This window comes from Ammodytes marinus (genome assembly GCF_949987685.1).
Source record: "Ammodytes marinus genome assembly, chromosome: 21".
NCBI classification, from domain to species: domain Eukaryota; kingdom Metazoa; phylum Chordata; class Actinopteri; order Uranoscopiformes; family Ammodytidae; genus Ammodytes; species Ammodytes marinus.
In genome coordinates this window covers 16,882,380-16,899,189 of record NC_137225.1, presented here as the reverse complement: position 1 = coordinate 16,899,189, position 16,810 = coordinate 16,882,380, and the positions used below count along the sequence as shown (strand labels likewise).

At 42.6% G+C, this 16,810-nt stretch overlaps 1 protein-coding gene across 1 annotated transcript; it reads right to left on the bottom strand.

Annotated features, from left to right (window-relative positions):
• Positions 1-359: 359 nt before the first annotated feature.
• Positions 360-15,181, bottom strand: trpc1 (transient receptor potential cation channel, subfamily C, member 1; the record flags this gene model as incomplete). The annotated part of the gene is made up of 13 exons (XM_080050163.1): positions 15,001-15,181; positions 13,807-13,961; positions 13,507-13,608; positions 13,165-13,367; positions 12,123-12,254; positions 11,761-11,956; positions 10,130-10,466; positions 7,752-7,891; positions 6,555-6,704; positions 1,785-1,969; positions 1,285-1,486; positions 734-928; positions 360-587 (listed from the first exon to the last, which is right to left on the bottom strand). The coding sequence occupies exons 1-13, from the start codon at positions 15,164-15,166 to the stop codon at positions 360-362; spliced, it is 2,391 nt and encodes a 796-aa protein (XP_079906289.1). The 5' UTR covers positions 15,167-15,181.
• Positions 15,182-16,810: the final 1,629 nt, after the last annotated feature.

The following is a 16,810-nucleotide window of genomic DNA, read 5'->3' as shown; positions in this document are numbered from 1 at the left end:
TTTAACTCTGCAAAATCAGCTCTTATGGCCATTAAAAGGTAACTTTTTTTCCATAAATCTTTATTAGTCTTTCTGTTGAAAACAATGGCTTTCTTTATTTACAAAAAGGTTGTATAGCTGAATAATACATATGGGGGCCTGAGTCTGGAGGCTTTGGTGGAGAATATATACTGTAGTTTTCTAGTTAAGTTCCAGGTTTAAAGTCTGCCTCTGTGATTCAAAAGAGCAGAGAGTTTTCTTTTTGCACATGCTCGGGTCACGCGGCATCCCAGATAAACGAAAAGAAGCAGAGGTTTTGTCAAGAGGACATTGGAGTGGGTGGGGGGGATGGGAAGAGATATCTTAGTCTTTCTTTTCCTTTAGCTCCTTGGGTAGAACATGGCATATTTGGAGGTCCGGAAGCCCAGCAGGTCCCTCATCTCGTTGCGGAACTTGGAGAGGTCTTGGCGCAAGTCGTTCAGATTTTCAACCGTGGCCTGGTCCGTGCTCTGCATCTTCTGCCGCGTGGAGGTCAGGTATCGGTGGACCAGACAACACATGATCTTCTGGTAGTTCTCGTCACGCTTCTGCTTCAGGTTTTTCCACTCCTGGAGGGAAGAGATTCAGATCAATGACAAGACTGGAAGAAGAAAGCCACTGGCGGCCATTTTGATCAAGATTAGGGAGTTGGTTTTAACCCTAGATTTAACCTTCCTAAGAGTGGCAATCTTCGCATGAAAATGATTTGTCTAACCTTGAGGCTGTTCTGTCTTTTCACTTTGCCCTTTGAGGTGTGCGAACAGATCCACTTGCTCATGCTGGTCACCAGGTAGCACACAGTCTTTGGAGAGGGAAGGATATTGAACGGCGGAGGCATGGTGCACTTGTCGTCAAAATAGCTGAGCCACAGTTTGGCCCGGGCAAACTTCCACTCCTGATCCTCGTGATTCTACGGGAGCCAAAAAGAACAACAGAGAGCATGAAAGCACAGGAATGTGAAAATTAGCTTTCACACTGTTCTCCGTTTAGAGAGGAATTCTACAAATGCAAAACCGGATTTTTTATGGACTAGCATAATCAAAATCAAATAGCCGTTCAAAGGAAATATAAACATGTGCAGCTGGGTTCCAACGTAAAGAAAATGTTACACCTGTGTCACATTTCAGGGTGAATTTGAGAAATCAAAAAACTAAATCTTATCTTAACAGTACATTTAAACGGTTGCAGCTTGGGGTTCCGAGCTGAACTGAAATTGCCCTCGACAGCAATGAGAAACATCCTGTGCCAAAGGCTTTTTATACTTACAGCAATCTGTCTGAAGCTTTTATGGAGCATGGCCACCAGCAGCTTGGTCAGCACAATAACAACCACAATGTTGTAGGTGCCTATGATCATGGCACCCACGAAAGAGCGCAGCTCCTCTGTGTAGGTGATGCGGGTGACGAACAGTGCAACGTGTGCCAGGGAGAAGATGTACCAGAATAGGGCATAGCAGGTCCCCATAAACCTATTGAAATGGAAGGGTTAGGGTTGGTAAATTGGAAGATGTCAGATGGCTTAGGCAACATATCTGTGAGATATATTTAAAAATATAACAATTTTCTTTTCATAATTACTTCTTATTTACAGCAATACCATGATTCGTTGCATTTAAATTATAAATCAGAAATAAATCCTATATAATTATAACAGCTGTATTTTACAAGACCCATATATAATCTCTTAAGATCTCCCAACAAGCATTCTGAACATTTATCAATGTCACCATCGACGTCCCAAAATGACAGATTAAGGTTGGACCGTACGTGTGGAATGCATCATTGCTCTGTTGCTGGCAGAAGATGCCCTCACAGTCCTTGGGTGGGTCTTTGTCTGGGTTTTTCCTGTCCTTTCCATAAAGCTGGGTCAGTCCAATGGTGAAGGAGAATAACACCAGAAGGAAGAGGCCCAAAAACTTTCCAAACTCCTGCAGCATCTGACCCATGGAGATCTGGGGACATATTCATATTAGTCAGTTAATGATCTGATCGAGGCAAGTAGACATTCAAATTATGATCATAGTCAGTTTGTCAGGATGTTTGTCTTATCCTTACAAAATGTGATAGATCATTGATAGAGACGTTTATACGGTAAATGTATAGCATGCATGGATGTCTTGGCAACTTGGTTTGCAGAGTTGATGTTACAAATTCTTCTTGTAGGCTTATAAAGAAAAAAAAATAATATAATACAACATTTATTGTTTTAGTCTGTTTAATTGTAGTTTCCACTAGTTCATTTTAGCTTAGATTAGCAGCCTTTTAGACTGCTAACAGCAAAGCAATATTAGTGTAGCCTGGCAGTTATCCAATTACAATTTTTATTTCACTTAAGGTTTGTCATAGACTTAATTAAAGAATAACATTTCAGACAGGATACAAGGTGCAATATAAATTCCTCTCTTACTTTTAAAAGTGTGTGGGAAACATACACAATGAAATGGTTTTGTAGAATAACAATGATTCAGGTAAGGTTACCTGGTATTTAAAAAAAAATCTTATCTCTAGTACATTTGGCATTAAGTACTGTGTATAATTTTTTAGACCAGAATTAGTTACATTTTATGGTCTTTACTTTTAAATTAATTTAAACATTTTTGCTGTATTTCTACATGAGTGTGATATTTTGGTATTTTTGCAACACTTTGGTATAAGTAAACTTTCTAACCACTTGTAGCGTATGCGCCCCTCTGTTTTTATTTAGCAGTTATTTGAGAAAGTGGAAAAAGCAACATGTTGTGGCAGTTGTAGCGCCCTCACCCTACCCAAGGGAGGACAGACAAACACAGGAGCCAAAAAGAGCCCTCCAAGACAGAGAAAGTCTTCTTCAGCCATTTGGAAACTGACTTTTTATAGACCTGAGTGGCTTATCTGTTTACTAGCACCTATAGATTCTCAAACAGGCCAGTACAAGCTGGCCCCTTGCAGAACACAAACATGCACACAGTGTACAGTGTGACGGATGATCGCTTTCCTTGCACCTCAAGGTGAATGGCGACCGGGGGTGTTTGCACTCAAACCCAAGGCATCTTGTTTGAGGAGAAGGGCTCGTCTATTTGGGCGATTCATTATCTTGTCAAGTCTGAATCCACTTTGTACACATCTGATTTTGGAGCTGAGTGTGTTCCTCTGCTCTCCCAGCCTGACAGGTAGGATAGCGTGGTTACTGTACAAGCAGAGCAGGAATGCAGCAGGTCAGGAGCTCTTAACCTCCAGTGGAGGGGGAGGGTATTTGAGGTACCTCAAATCCATAAATATACACGCAAACAAACAAAGCTCTACATAACCCCAATAAAGCATATACAGTAAGTATGCAGTACTGGTATGGCTGTTTTAAGAAATGATATACTTTAGTATTGTATTCTAACAAGGAATAACAGAAAATGTGCACCAATGTCATGGAACAATGTACTTCCAGCATTTAAAAAAAATATATTTTTTTACATACATTTCCAATTTCTGCTTTTATAATGTTATATTTTCTACAACTAAACCGACTGATTTCCCACACAATTCAGCGACCAGAAGGCAAACAGATTTTATATTGATCTAAGTTTTTGTTTAGCAAGATGTTCCTAAAACTCTCTCAATTTGTTTTGAATTTATCCCAGCTGTGAGGCTCTTTTTGCAATGCATTGTGGTATGATAGCATACACCAACACCACAAGACTTGTAACACACTTACAAGTCAAGCAAATTTAGTGTTAAGTTAAATAAGGTATTTTACACTTTTGCAGTGTGGACGCACTGTACGATAAATGCTCAGAAGTTGATTAGAATTTGTATGCAGCACGGCACTGGGACACAGCATGTCTTTTTCTCTCACACGCACTCATACATGCCTCCTGGTGCGTCATCAGTTACTAATACTGTCAGTGAGGTTAAGTCTGGGCCATGAGTGAGCCCATTGTATCCACAGTGATGATAGTGGGCGCACACAGACACACACTCACACTCTCAGTCACTCTTTCCAACCTCGGTAGGGGGCACTCCCCCGGCTGAAACGTGACCTGGCCCTTAACAGGAAGTATGGAATCAGTGAAACTTGCATTACGGTAAACCCACGTAGCACTGCCTCACTGCCTGTTTCCATGTGTGTGTGTGTGTGTGTGCGTGCGTATGTGTGTGTGTGTGTGTGTGTGTGTGTGTGTGTGTGTGTGTGTGTGTGTGTGTGTGTGTGTGTGTGTGTGTGTGCGCGTGCGCGTGCGTGTTTGAGTGAGCAGGAGCTCGTCTGAGTGCAACCAAATTGCACGCTCACAAAACACGAGCATGTGGAAATGTGTGGGCGCGTGTGCAACGCATTAGTAGGGAGGTGTGTCTGCCACGTGAGTGCGAGCACGGGCGTGAGCACACAGCCGCATCTATTTCCAAAGCTAATATTTTTTTTTTCCATCTTGCTAGTTCCAGACAGTTATGTCACAGTGAGCGGGCTGACAGAGAAAAGGGGAGAGAGTACACAAGAGCGATGGAGGAAGAAAGGTGGAGGAGATTGTTGCTGAAAATGTGCTAATTTATTAGCCTGGTTCTACCAGACCATCGTACTTCATTTCATTTGTACAGAAGGTCTGGAATCGCTCAATTGACAAACGTTAACTCACTTGAAGGCGGGTGTCTGTTGAAGTTTAAAACTATTGGATCTGCCCAGTGCCACTCTGGATCTGCCAACCAACCATGTCATGCGCCGGCTTCTGAGCCACTCCTTCTGTTCGCTGATTGGACCGGCAGAAATCTGTCCGGAGAAAACCTAAGAATATACTGCACACCCAGACTGACTACTGAAGGGAAATGAAAATTGAGCGGAAGTAGTAGGCGGGCGGTGCCAGGCTACTGATTTATGACATACAGGGGCACAATCACTGTTTAATAAATTCACATTAAACAATGTCCCCTTCGGCTTAATGACAGGAAGGCATCCCTACAAATACACTGGGCTCACTGCAATCCCAAAGAGAACTTTATGTTATAAAGTCACTCACAAGGCGAAAAGTGAATTTCTGCCAGCACAAAGAAAGACGTTGGCTGGGTTCTTTTACAATCTCTCTCTGCCAGCTGGCTCCAGGATACACAACATCATGATGCGATAAAAGGGACAGCATTGTTGAAGAGCCTCAGTAGAAAAATGTGCAAACCAGATTTTTGGCTTGTGTAGGACGGTGGGAAAAAAAACCAATGACATAACAGTATTTTGAATAATAGTTTTTTACAAAGTTTATCGGTTACATTTTTGGGATGTGCACCTGAAATTGCTTGGTATAAAGAGAGGAACCCAAGCAGCTATGGGTTTTTTCACCGGCATATTTAAATGTCAACCAGGTAGATAGTGAATCTAGTGATCAGAAAAAAGCTAACAAAACCTAAACATTCGTAACAGCCATGTTTAGGAAATGGCACAGATAATGTCATGTAGTGAAGTATTAAACAAGCTTACAATAGTTAAATGTTCGTTTATGATCAAATGCAATGTTTAAAACATGACACCCAGGTTCACATACAGATATTTAGGCACTTTTAAATGAGCCAGTCTTAGGGACTGCCTTTAAAGTTTTGCTTTTTACCAAATGTATTTATTTGGAAGCATAAAGCAGACCAGTACAACTACACTGCTTAGCATTTCCATAAACGTGAAAAGAATTTGAGAAAGAGAGAAAATTAGAGAATAAGAAAATGTCTGCTAATTCTGAATGACACTGCCAGCTTAGACTGAAGGTTAATCGAGCCAAACCAATTCCGCTTTTGCAGGATTTAGAAAAGTTTAAACAAACAGAGTTAAAATAAACCCCAAAAATTCAACTGCCACTATGCGCAATGACCGTAAACTTTTCCCTTTTTGCTACTTCATTTCCCATGCAGCCAGACTTGCTGTTAGAAAGGATGGCAATGGATCAGACATGCTGTATGTGCCAAATTGTGAGAGAAATCCATCCAATGAAAACGTGCTGTGGGTGTACAGAGTCAGCTCCTCCAGCTTTAAATATAACGCTGGAGGAGCCTGAACTGAAGTTAGCCTGAGCAATAATTTTTTGTGTAAACTGAAGGGGGTGCTGTTTATGCCGATGATGGAAACGTTGATCGCAATTTGTTGACGCATATAAGAAAACTAAGCTGCCGAGCTTCATGACATTGTGTTTTGGCTTTTATTGCGAGCGTATTATCACAGCAGAACACATCCGTCTGCTGCCTCACGTCACTGCACTTATACTTAATGCTTATGATGATGGTTATGGTACAGCTTAGCACAGCTGGTGTAATGTTTAGTGTGGGTTCGTCCTTGAGAGAGGAAGAGAGTGGGTGGTACATGTGTGTGTGTGTGTGTGTGTGTGTGTGTGTGTGTGTGTGTGTGTGTGTGTGTGTGTGTGTGTGTGTGTGTGTGTGTGTGTGTGTGTGTGTGTGTGGAGGCGTTAGAGAGATTGAGAGTAAAAGGAAGCAGTTTTGGAAGAATTTGATCATTTTTGTCTTGCTCCACTAGGAAGTTTAAACTCTAAAAATGTCAACTGAGCTCGCAACTACTTTAACTGTGTGCCACCACTGAGTTCTTACCTGTAGGGGCCCCAGTATGGAGCTGGTGGTGTACATGAAGAAGAGTCGCAGGTAACTTAGAATGTTGGCAAAGGCAAACAGGCCCTCTGCCACCAAGATGGGGTGGAAGGCGTCCCAGTTCTTTCTCTCTGTGTCCTCCACATTCTTGAACTAAAAAAAATTGCCAAACACACACAGATACACAGGCACTGAATCAGTCTAATGCGATACTAAATAATCTCTTATTAAAGGTCATGTTGGCTTAGCATTGTTTGGTATTTCTGTCATGGTAGAAGTAGCAGACCATACTGAGGTTCCCAATTTTGAGAATGTGATTTAAATCCTGCCCCTGGAGAACCCAAGCAAGACTGGCAGATTTTTTTTTAACACATATTGCTTTCTTCAGAACGAACACTTCTGAACATTTTCAAATCATTTTCATTAAAAAATAAAACAATTAAACATTTGAGCCAGCATACGGTCAGTTTAGTTTAGCATAAAGAGGGGAAAACAGCTAGCAGCGGCACATAAATCACAAACATGTTATTTCTAAATTTTCCGATTAAACATATGAGGTATGAATAATTATTTAATGAGTTTTAAGCAGATTCTTTTCATTTATTCATTAAAAAAAAGTTACCTTTGGGCAGATCCAAGCTACTTTTTTTTTTTTTATATATATTTGGTTCTACTTAGAGATATATTGGGTTATTGAAGCTTAAGTTGGTGATGTAAAGTGGAGTAACAGACTGTTTTCTCTGCATATTTCATGAACCTACAGTACATACTGATGGTCCACCCACACTGCATATTTCACTGTTTTTTGTCCTTATTAGACCTCTTTCTCACGGGTGTGTGGACATGTACAGACTGTGTTTGATTGGCAGCTCCCCTCAATCTTCCATCAGTCTTTTTAAGGTGGGAAAAATCACACCTCGAGTTCAGTCACCGCAGATACAGTAATTCCCGGTGCAGCTTTTGCCAGCTTCATCTTGAGCTGCACTCTAATCAATCAGAACAACTGAAAACATTGTGTGGGGTTTTTGTAGGGACGTTGTTACACTGAATGATGAACATCAAATGTTTGCCCAAAAGAAATTGGAATTTCGACCAAAATGAATAAAATCCCTGAATCAGGTGTTTAGCAATGGTTTAATCTTAAATCCAACAGTACCAAAGAATATCTAAACCTAAAGAGTGTGCTTAAAGTATGCATACCTTGCTATGAGCGACTATCTTGAGCGCAAAGGTGGCGAGGTAAAGGGAATTCATCACAAAACTCAGCTGGTTCCTAGACTCGTCCAGGAAGTCTTCCAGACCCTCGTACCACAGGCGCTTCACATCAGACCACACCATTCCTACAGGAGAGCATCACACACACACACACACACACACACACACACACACACACACACACACACACACACACACACACACACACACACACACACACACACACACACACACACACACACACACACACACACACACACACACACACACACACACACACACACACACACACACACATTTAACACAAACCAATGGAAAACGTTTTGTCGTCCCAACATTTTAAATAAAAAAGCTTCCAGATTTAGCCACAAGTCATCTGGCAGAGGGAGCCTAGGGGGAAACAGGAACGTATGGGACGCATAAATGAGAGATTGATGTACTAAAAATGTGTCATTTTTGGGATTAACGGAGCTGTACAGAAACTTGACAAAGATGGGCATCTGTCTTTTGGTGCCCAAGTGGAATTTCATCCATTCTGTTGATGTATTATAGGGGTAATAACAATTAGGACTGAAAGATTGACTGCTGCAGCTGCAAGTCAAGGAAGAGTAACACATTGTCTATTCCCCGATTCACAAGTTATTATACATAGTTGTCATGGTTTTGACAGAAAGTAACATAGAGGTGAAATGCTATGGCACATAAATCCCTTTAGATGATGTTTAACACATGAATTGTATCTGCCTCTGGATAAAAAAGCTATACATTTTTGTCTGGTTAGTGGGATCTTGTATTTTTACTGCGGAATGTTTGTATTTGAGTCTGAATGGCGAACTCAAAGCACAGAGCCAGACAGACAGACAGACAGACAGACAGAGAGACAGACAGACAGACAGACAGCCACACTCTCTCTCTCTCTCTCTCTCTCTCTCTCAGCATCTGATTCCCCCATTAGTGTGAGGCATGTGGCTCAGGGGAGTAGCAGGATGGAGAGAACAGTAGAGAGATGAGAGAAAGGGAGGGAGGAGGTGTAGCATAGAGAAAGAGAGAACAATGGAAAGCGAAACGAATGAAATGCTGCTGCTGTTTGACTTGTGCTGTCTGCAGACACGCAGTAGCTACTCCAACAGCTCCGTTACACATCATGATGACATAGGCCATAGAAATCAAATTTCTTGTGATGTAACTCATCTAGTGTGGTTTGTTGATGCTGCACAGCCCCCGTAGAGTAAAATCCCCATCACTCAGTCACTTTTTGCAGAAAAATAAATAAATAAAAAATGCTTAAGTTATTAAAAGGGATCTTTGATGTTGCTCTATTGCTGAGCTTAAGGAATCTTTCCCCCTCTAGTGGGCTTTCCCGGCCCATGGGGAAAAATCCATTTCACATTTTGCTTAATGTCTAATACTACTGATCTCACTCCTGCAATATACAGAATTAATGGCAAATTTCCCCCACGATCTTCATTGAAAAAAAGAAGTTAATTGCTTCTATGTTATTTTAAAGCCTGTCAGGTGCAGTTATTGGGACGTTCTATCAACTCGGCGACGAAAGCTATGAAAACCTAGACCGATGCTTTGTGTCTGTTGGAGACGGGTAAGGAGGCTGCAACCATGGGAGACAAATAACCCAGCTGAGAAGGCAGGGCCATTAAAGCGATTGAATGATCATGCTAATGGTTTCTTGGCAGAAGAGGAAGGTAGAACGGCCTCTCCCCGGAGAGACAGATAGATAGATAGATAGATAGAGAGAGAGAGAGAGAGAGAGAGGGTCAATTTCTAACTGTCACTATCCAGCATCATCCGAAACAAACATGGCCCACACGTGTTTGTCTTTGAGCGAATGCGTTGTTTGCATGCATGGCGGGACGAGTCCGGCGATATACCAGCACTCAGGCGTGCCACGGGGGAGACAGAAGAAGAAGAAGCTCAATTCCTTTCTGTAGAGCTCAATTAGAAAAGCAGGACTGACAGATTGAATCCAGTCAAGCCAGGCTTTCTGTCGTTTGGTATAGAAACAGCTGTTTGTCATGCGAGGCCTGATAGGATTAAAGATACAGGATACTGGACTTTAGCCAGACCATTACAGCAATCTCTTGTTTTCAGTCCACTATATGCCATGTTATTCTATTCAATTCTGCCTGGTATGATTGAAGTCCTATGCTTGTTTTCAGTTCTAATGTGTGTCCATTAGGAGATGAATGGCTTTTATATTATTCTCTAAGCACTGAATTATATATCATGATTGCAAGCATATACCACTTTAGACATTGCAAGCATACATCCGTATAATGTTTATTGATTGAAAGATGAATTGAGGCGGGGGTAAAACGATTGAAAAAAATAAATAATAATAAACTGACCTATTATCCAGAGGATGAGCAGGTAGTCTATCATCTCCAGTGCAGGGCCCATTGTGTTTTTCTTGCCCTCGTTGTAGACCAGGGAGTAGAGGTTGAGCAGCAGCAGAAAGGTGAAGTAGGAGGCGCTGTGGATGATGAACTTGACAAAGGGCGTGTGTATGATCTGGCCCACGCGGGAGCGCGGCACCAGCAGATAGCAGACAGAGAGCAGAGGCCAGAGCATAGCCACGCTCAGCACCGTGGCCATCTTCAGACAGGTGTGTTTACGCCGGTAGCTGGCCGTCTCTCCAAACCACACCGTGTTGAGGAACTGTTGACAGTTGGACTGAGCCACAAACTACAAGGAGGGGTCGCATTCAAAAGAGGAAGACGTTAGAATAGAATCCGAAGAATCCATGAAATCAGTTGAAATTCATTTAAAAAAAAATGTAATGTATTAAAACAACCAATTAATTTTTTTCATCCATTTTTCTGAAAACCTGTGTCCAAAAAACACCAGTCAGACCCAACCCCCCACGTATGACATCATTTGGGGAGAAGCCACAGGCTCTAAAACGGAGCAACTCGTGAAGAGGCTGAAGAGTGCAGCAATGGCACCGTGAGAAATAGGATTTCTGGACACCACCACATGAAAACAGTTTCTAGTAGAAACCCAAATTACAATTTTGAACCTAAACATTTGCATAATATTTAATCATTACTTTAAAGGAATAGTTCAACATTGTTGGAATTAAGGCTCATTTGCTTTCTTGCAAAGCATTGGACTGGATGAGAGAAAAGATGAAAAAATAAAGTGACCCTGCTATAAACGCATCGATGCTCTCAGTGCAATAAAAACCCAACCACAAACCATAAATTAGTGGTGAGTTAGGGAGTAGTTCTCTAATGTGCAGCATTAAGAAGGACCTCAGCCGTGTTATTGCTCCAGCAGGAAACAACCGGTATGCTGCTAGCTGCACTCTGATATATAAGTCAAACTCTTCACACTGAGCCATCCCAGGCTGTACATTTCCCTACAGCATCAAACGTCCAGCTTTAGTTTGTCTTTGACTGCTGTTGCCTGGAGGAAGTACTTTATCCTGCCAAAGTCATATTTCACAAAGACAAGCACATGGCGTGCTGGAGCAAACAAGTCTGACACGGTAAACTGTACAGTAAATAGGAGGTCATTAATATCAGACAGTGTTATTGTCTTCTCTCGACTAATCTGTGGAAATCTTTTTGTACTGAATCATCGAGTAATATGTCAAATAATTTCCTCAACGCACTTAGAGGTGGAATCGGCGATTCTGGAGAATGCTTGTTGTCAAAATCACTTTTTGTCAAAATCAGTGGATATCTACGCTGCCGCTACCTGTACATACTGTTTGTAGGATGAAAAAAAATCCAGTGTTAGTACACAGTCAAGGCTCTGTAAATGGGCATATTACTAGTAACAGTGGGACCCCTTTGTTTACATACACTTTGTTGACACACCATTTTACAGAGCCTAGGCGGTGAATTTAAACTGGATTTTTTCCAGGAGAGATATTCACAGATTTTGACAACAAGCATTCTCCAGAATCACTGACTCCACCTTTAATCTGCAGATTGTCTTTTGTTGTTGAAGCTGCCGACTTTGCCCATCTCACCTCTTTTTGGTTGTACTTGATGGCGAGCTTGAGTCGACTGAGGTTCATGCGCTCCTCCATTAAGCCTCTCTTGTTGACATGATCCTCATTGGATGTGTGGTTTAGGATCACCTCTAGCTCTCGAGAGTTTCGAGCCTGAGCCAGCAGGTCCTTGGCAAACATCTTGCACTGCTTTGCCAGCGCCTCATAGTCATTCCTGAAAAGACGAAAAATCGGATCCAATCAGATGGAAGTTTACGATTCCATAACTTCCATGTACATGTGTTTGTGAAGGTGAAACACCTTTTTTTCTGTCTTTAAGTGCAAATAAATGAGATGAACCTGCACCGATATGATGGGCAGACGGCCAATAGTAATCATACCTGAACTCCACCTCAACCAGGCTGAGCTCTCTGAGATCAGTACTCAGCTCAAAGGCTCTGAGTATGGGATCTTCCTCCGTCAGCATGATCAGAGAGGGGCTGGCCAGGCAGCGGTAGATGTCCAGGCGGAACCTGAGCCGGGGCAAGAGGTATAAAAGCAAGGGGAGATAAGGGGGGTGGAAATGTGAAGGAATAAGCCAAACAAAGAGATGAATATCTAGAAATAAACATTCAGCCTTCCACTGTGGCTCTTTCATGTCCACCTGCTTTGACATCCTATGTTGTTTGCCAGCCGAGCTGCCGACTGATTCATTTAGCTAACTGTGTGGGAAGCTGCACTGCCCTGCTGCACAGAGAACACAAATGGCCAGCCAGCAGTGGAGCACAGCAACATCTCATATTCAAGTCTAAGATGCTGTCAGAAAAAACAAGAATCGCTACTTTCAAAGGGGAATTGTTGCTGTTTTGTCCAGCTTCTCCTTAAATTAAAGTTTATAGGGATAGGGATTTTATACTGTATTAAAAACCTGAATGGCAGTCTATAGCTGGATAAGCAGAGCTTGGTAATAACATACAGTAGAACGTTAGGAGTCCTCTGATGGAGTCTGTGGATGACAGGACTGTAAGCTGCTGTCAAAAACACCATCAAGGCATTCACTCAAAGCCGACCAATGTGATTTACATTTTTTTTCTTTCCCCCATATGCTTAAAGGTGACATTTTCAAGCCGATGCTATCATCCAAACAAGGCTCTGCAATATTTCACAGGAACCCTTTGCTGAACACTTCACTTGACAGACCAACTGATTCATGGCTGCTTTTAAAGCTCCCGCATACCAGAGCAAAGCCAAAAACAATCGTCCCGTAAAATAACACAGGCATCATAGAGAAGGACAAACGTGATGTAGACCATTCCAGTATAGTAATTCAGTGCAACACTATTCTCCTTGTTTGGGTCAACGGGAGCGTATAACGCAGCCAATCTGTGGGTGAGACGACAAAGGTTTATACTATTCCATATTTTCTGGCCCTGGAGTGTGTACCTGGAATGTCGTAAGCTGTCCTTCTTGTTTTTGGCGTTGCAGAGCGTGCACTCGCAGCCCACGGCATGGGGCCGGGGGAGCGAGATGTCCTGTTTCAACAGCATGGTCAGGATCTCGTAGTTGTTCCTGTGGGCGGCCAGGATGACGGGAGCCACGTCCATAGTGGTGGAATACTCGGGGTTCTGAATCCGCTGCATCAGTTTCTAAGACAAAAGGAAAAGGAAAGAGAAACAAAAGTTAGAAATATACGGATGAAAAAGCTGAGAGAAGTTTAATTTGTGACAAGTGTTTTTTTTTCTTGAAAGAGGATTTACAATTAGCATGTAATGAGGGGAGACTTACAGCAATGGAGGGCTTGGACGATCGCCTCGGCCTGTGGTTGAGGAGAATGTCCACAGCTCCCACCACCTCCGAGTCTATGGCCACCAGCAAGGCATCTGTCGCCTAAACGCAGGGGAAAAGAATCAAACACACAGCAACACTAAGATTAGACAAATAATAACCTAGAAAGTAAGAGAGGCTTTGGGCACTTGTTGTTTTGTCCCCGAATGTGTATGTGTATGTATATGTGTGTGTGTGTGTGTGTGTGTGTGTGTGTGTGTGTGTGTGTGTGTGGGTGTGTGTGTGTGTGTGTTTTACTACCTGGCAGCCGTGCTCCAGTAGCAGCTGCAGGATGTCTAGGTTCTCGTTCTCGATGGCGATGGTGACGGCATCTCGGCCCAGCACGTCTATGCAGTTAATGTTGAGCTCGCCATGTCGGTTCTCCTCCAGCAGCTTCTTCACCATATAGTAGTCACCTAAGGAATATAATAAAGCAGAATCGCAGGTTAGGAATCCATTTTTGGATTGCCTCTACAGATCTGTAGAGACAATGATGAAGGATTATCACACACACACACACACACACACACACACACACACACACACACACACACACACACACACACACACACACACACACACACACACACACACACACACACACACACACACACACACACACACACACACACACACACACACACACACACACACACACACACACACACACACACACACACACACACACACACACACACACACACACACACACACACACAGCAGCTTCAGACTCGAAACAGACAAGCTCCAGCCATCCTCCCTTAACCTCAGCCGTGTGTGTAACAATAACATCTCCCTCAAAGGACAATTTCTGTTGCAGGGCCATGTTTAGAGAGACTTTATATGGAATGGACACACTGGCAGTTGTCCCATGCACCTCAAACTCCCCCCCCCCCCAAAACCGGCTTGTTTGAATGTTCTGAACATATCAATGAAACACTCTCCTCCCATCTGAGTGGCCTCTTTGCACACTTTTTTACGCTTGCTATTGTATGCAGCTTCTCTTCAGCTTCTCTCCTTTCGTTTTTTATTTGTATCTTTGTTGGAGGCTGTGGAAAGTCAGCTGAGCAGGGAGAGGAACTTTCAGATGGAGCAGATATATCTCAACGCCTCATGGGCAAATTTCAACAGAGGCCAACATGTAGGCAGCTGTGAGAGGTATGTGGTGTGTGTGTGTGTGTGTGTGTGTGTGTGTGTGTGTGTGTGTGTGTGTGTGTGTGTGTGTGTGTGTGTGTGTGTGTGTGTGTGTGTGTGTGTGTGTGTGTGACTGTACAGTTTGCCCTACTGCATTGACCCTGTTGGAAACCTATCAAGCTATTAGTCATGGTGTATTCTGTCAGCTGATAACATACCTACATCTGATCAATGTTGAACAATATAACATGAGCTTTTCTGTGACCTTAAACGCATTATAAGTATTCAAAACAAAAACAAAAAAGGGGTTTATCAACAAACCTTTCTCGCATGCCAGCAAGAAGAGCTTCTCATCCAGCGTCGTTTCCTCTTTCACTTCTCTCACGTCTTTCAAGGCCAGAAATTTATCCGGAGAGGAGGCGTCCGTGCCCTGGTACAGAGCTGCCATTACGACGGAGAGCGAGTACGGACAAACACTGATGTGCATCCCACTAGACACAAGCGACCATTACACAGGAAAGACCGTCATATGTTGACATCGGAGGACTGCTTCTTATTCTTTTGTTGATGTTGTTGTTCATAAGAGTCTTACAGCGTCGTCATGAGACTAAACCAAAACACCAAGTGCCGTCGCATCTCTGTCCGTTTGCGCGCCTCTGTTGGCTAAAAAAAATTATGAAAATAAAAATCACCTTCTTTCGTCTATATTTCCCCCTCACTAAATGGCTTCAAACTTGGGCTTCATGGACGCGAGCGGCGACTGCAGTCCGACGAAACGTCACCTCCCTCGGTGTGTTTACATGCACCATCTTCTCGCATCGCAGTCTCCTCTTAGGATCTTTCTGGTCCTGATGCTGCTGACGAGGCGACAACTGCGCATGCCAGCACGCGCACCCCCTCTCCACCGGCTCGTTCATTTCGCAGGGGCAAAGCGGCTCACTGATTACGTAACAGGGCTATTTAGTGCAGCTTTGTAGCCCATGCTCTTATCTCAGTGAGTGTGTATGCATTCAAAATATTCTGTGTCTGCTCAAGCATTCTTCATGCAACATGCACACTCCTGAATGTCATGCACATATTTCATGCAGATAAGATTTGTATAAACCTAAGTAGCCTAAGCTTGGCTCTTTCATGTGAACTGAAAACCATATATTGTATACCAAAGCATTAGACATAGGTGGAATTCATATTTTAGCAGTGATGTGCATGCCTCTGTTTAGTGGACTACTATCAGACGACCTCCTGCTGTAGTAGCTATGAGCATGTCTATGTAATTGATCTGTTTGGCATGCATAGTCGAGATTTATAGCAAATGGATAATGGCTAGAGAGAGAGAAGGGGGGGGGGGGCTATAGATATGCAGGTCTGTGTATAGTCAGTATCACAGGCTGTGAGATAACCACAGCTGTCCTCCCGATCTCAGGCCTTTCCAGTCAGCACGTAACACATTGTCACAGACCCGGAAAACATATGTAAATAACGGCAGCAAAGCAGGGAAACAGATAATGGTTTAACACAGAAAAGTAAAGTCACTGTGCAGTTCACATTTGAGAAAAAGGTTGAGGTTATTGAGATTGTTAATCTGATGTTATAACAGGCCTATATAAATAAAATTGTTTAATATGAGCTCCAATTATTGTTTTCTGTTTTTTTTTAACCTTCCGTACTGGGAGGCAATGAAGCCATATAATGAAAATGAAAATGGTAAGAAATCAGCTGAGAGTTATAACCCTTTTGTCACAGAAGACATATTGTCCTGTCACAGTATAAGCAAAAGGTGTAACTAATAGCATTAACAATGGCTCGATCGCATTAAAGAGTGGGCAGGCCAGCACTGATAATACCATGGGGCCCTGAGAAACTCAATCCATCAATAGTTTCACTACTAGCACCAGTGCTTTTTTTTTTTACTGTTGACATGTCAAAAATGTCTATGAGGAATTGTATGAATAAAATAGCCAAGGCAAGAGCATTTTTCTCATAAGTTTATTTTTAAAGTCTGAACAACATGTAATCAGAAATGCCAATCAAAATCTGCATTACAATTACACAGTCGGAATTATTTGATAGGATTTTACTATACCACATACAGGCGTACACTGTAATTGCACGCATTGACTCCTCATCCACC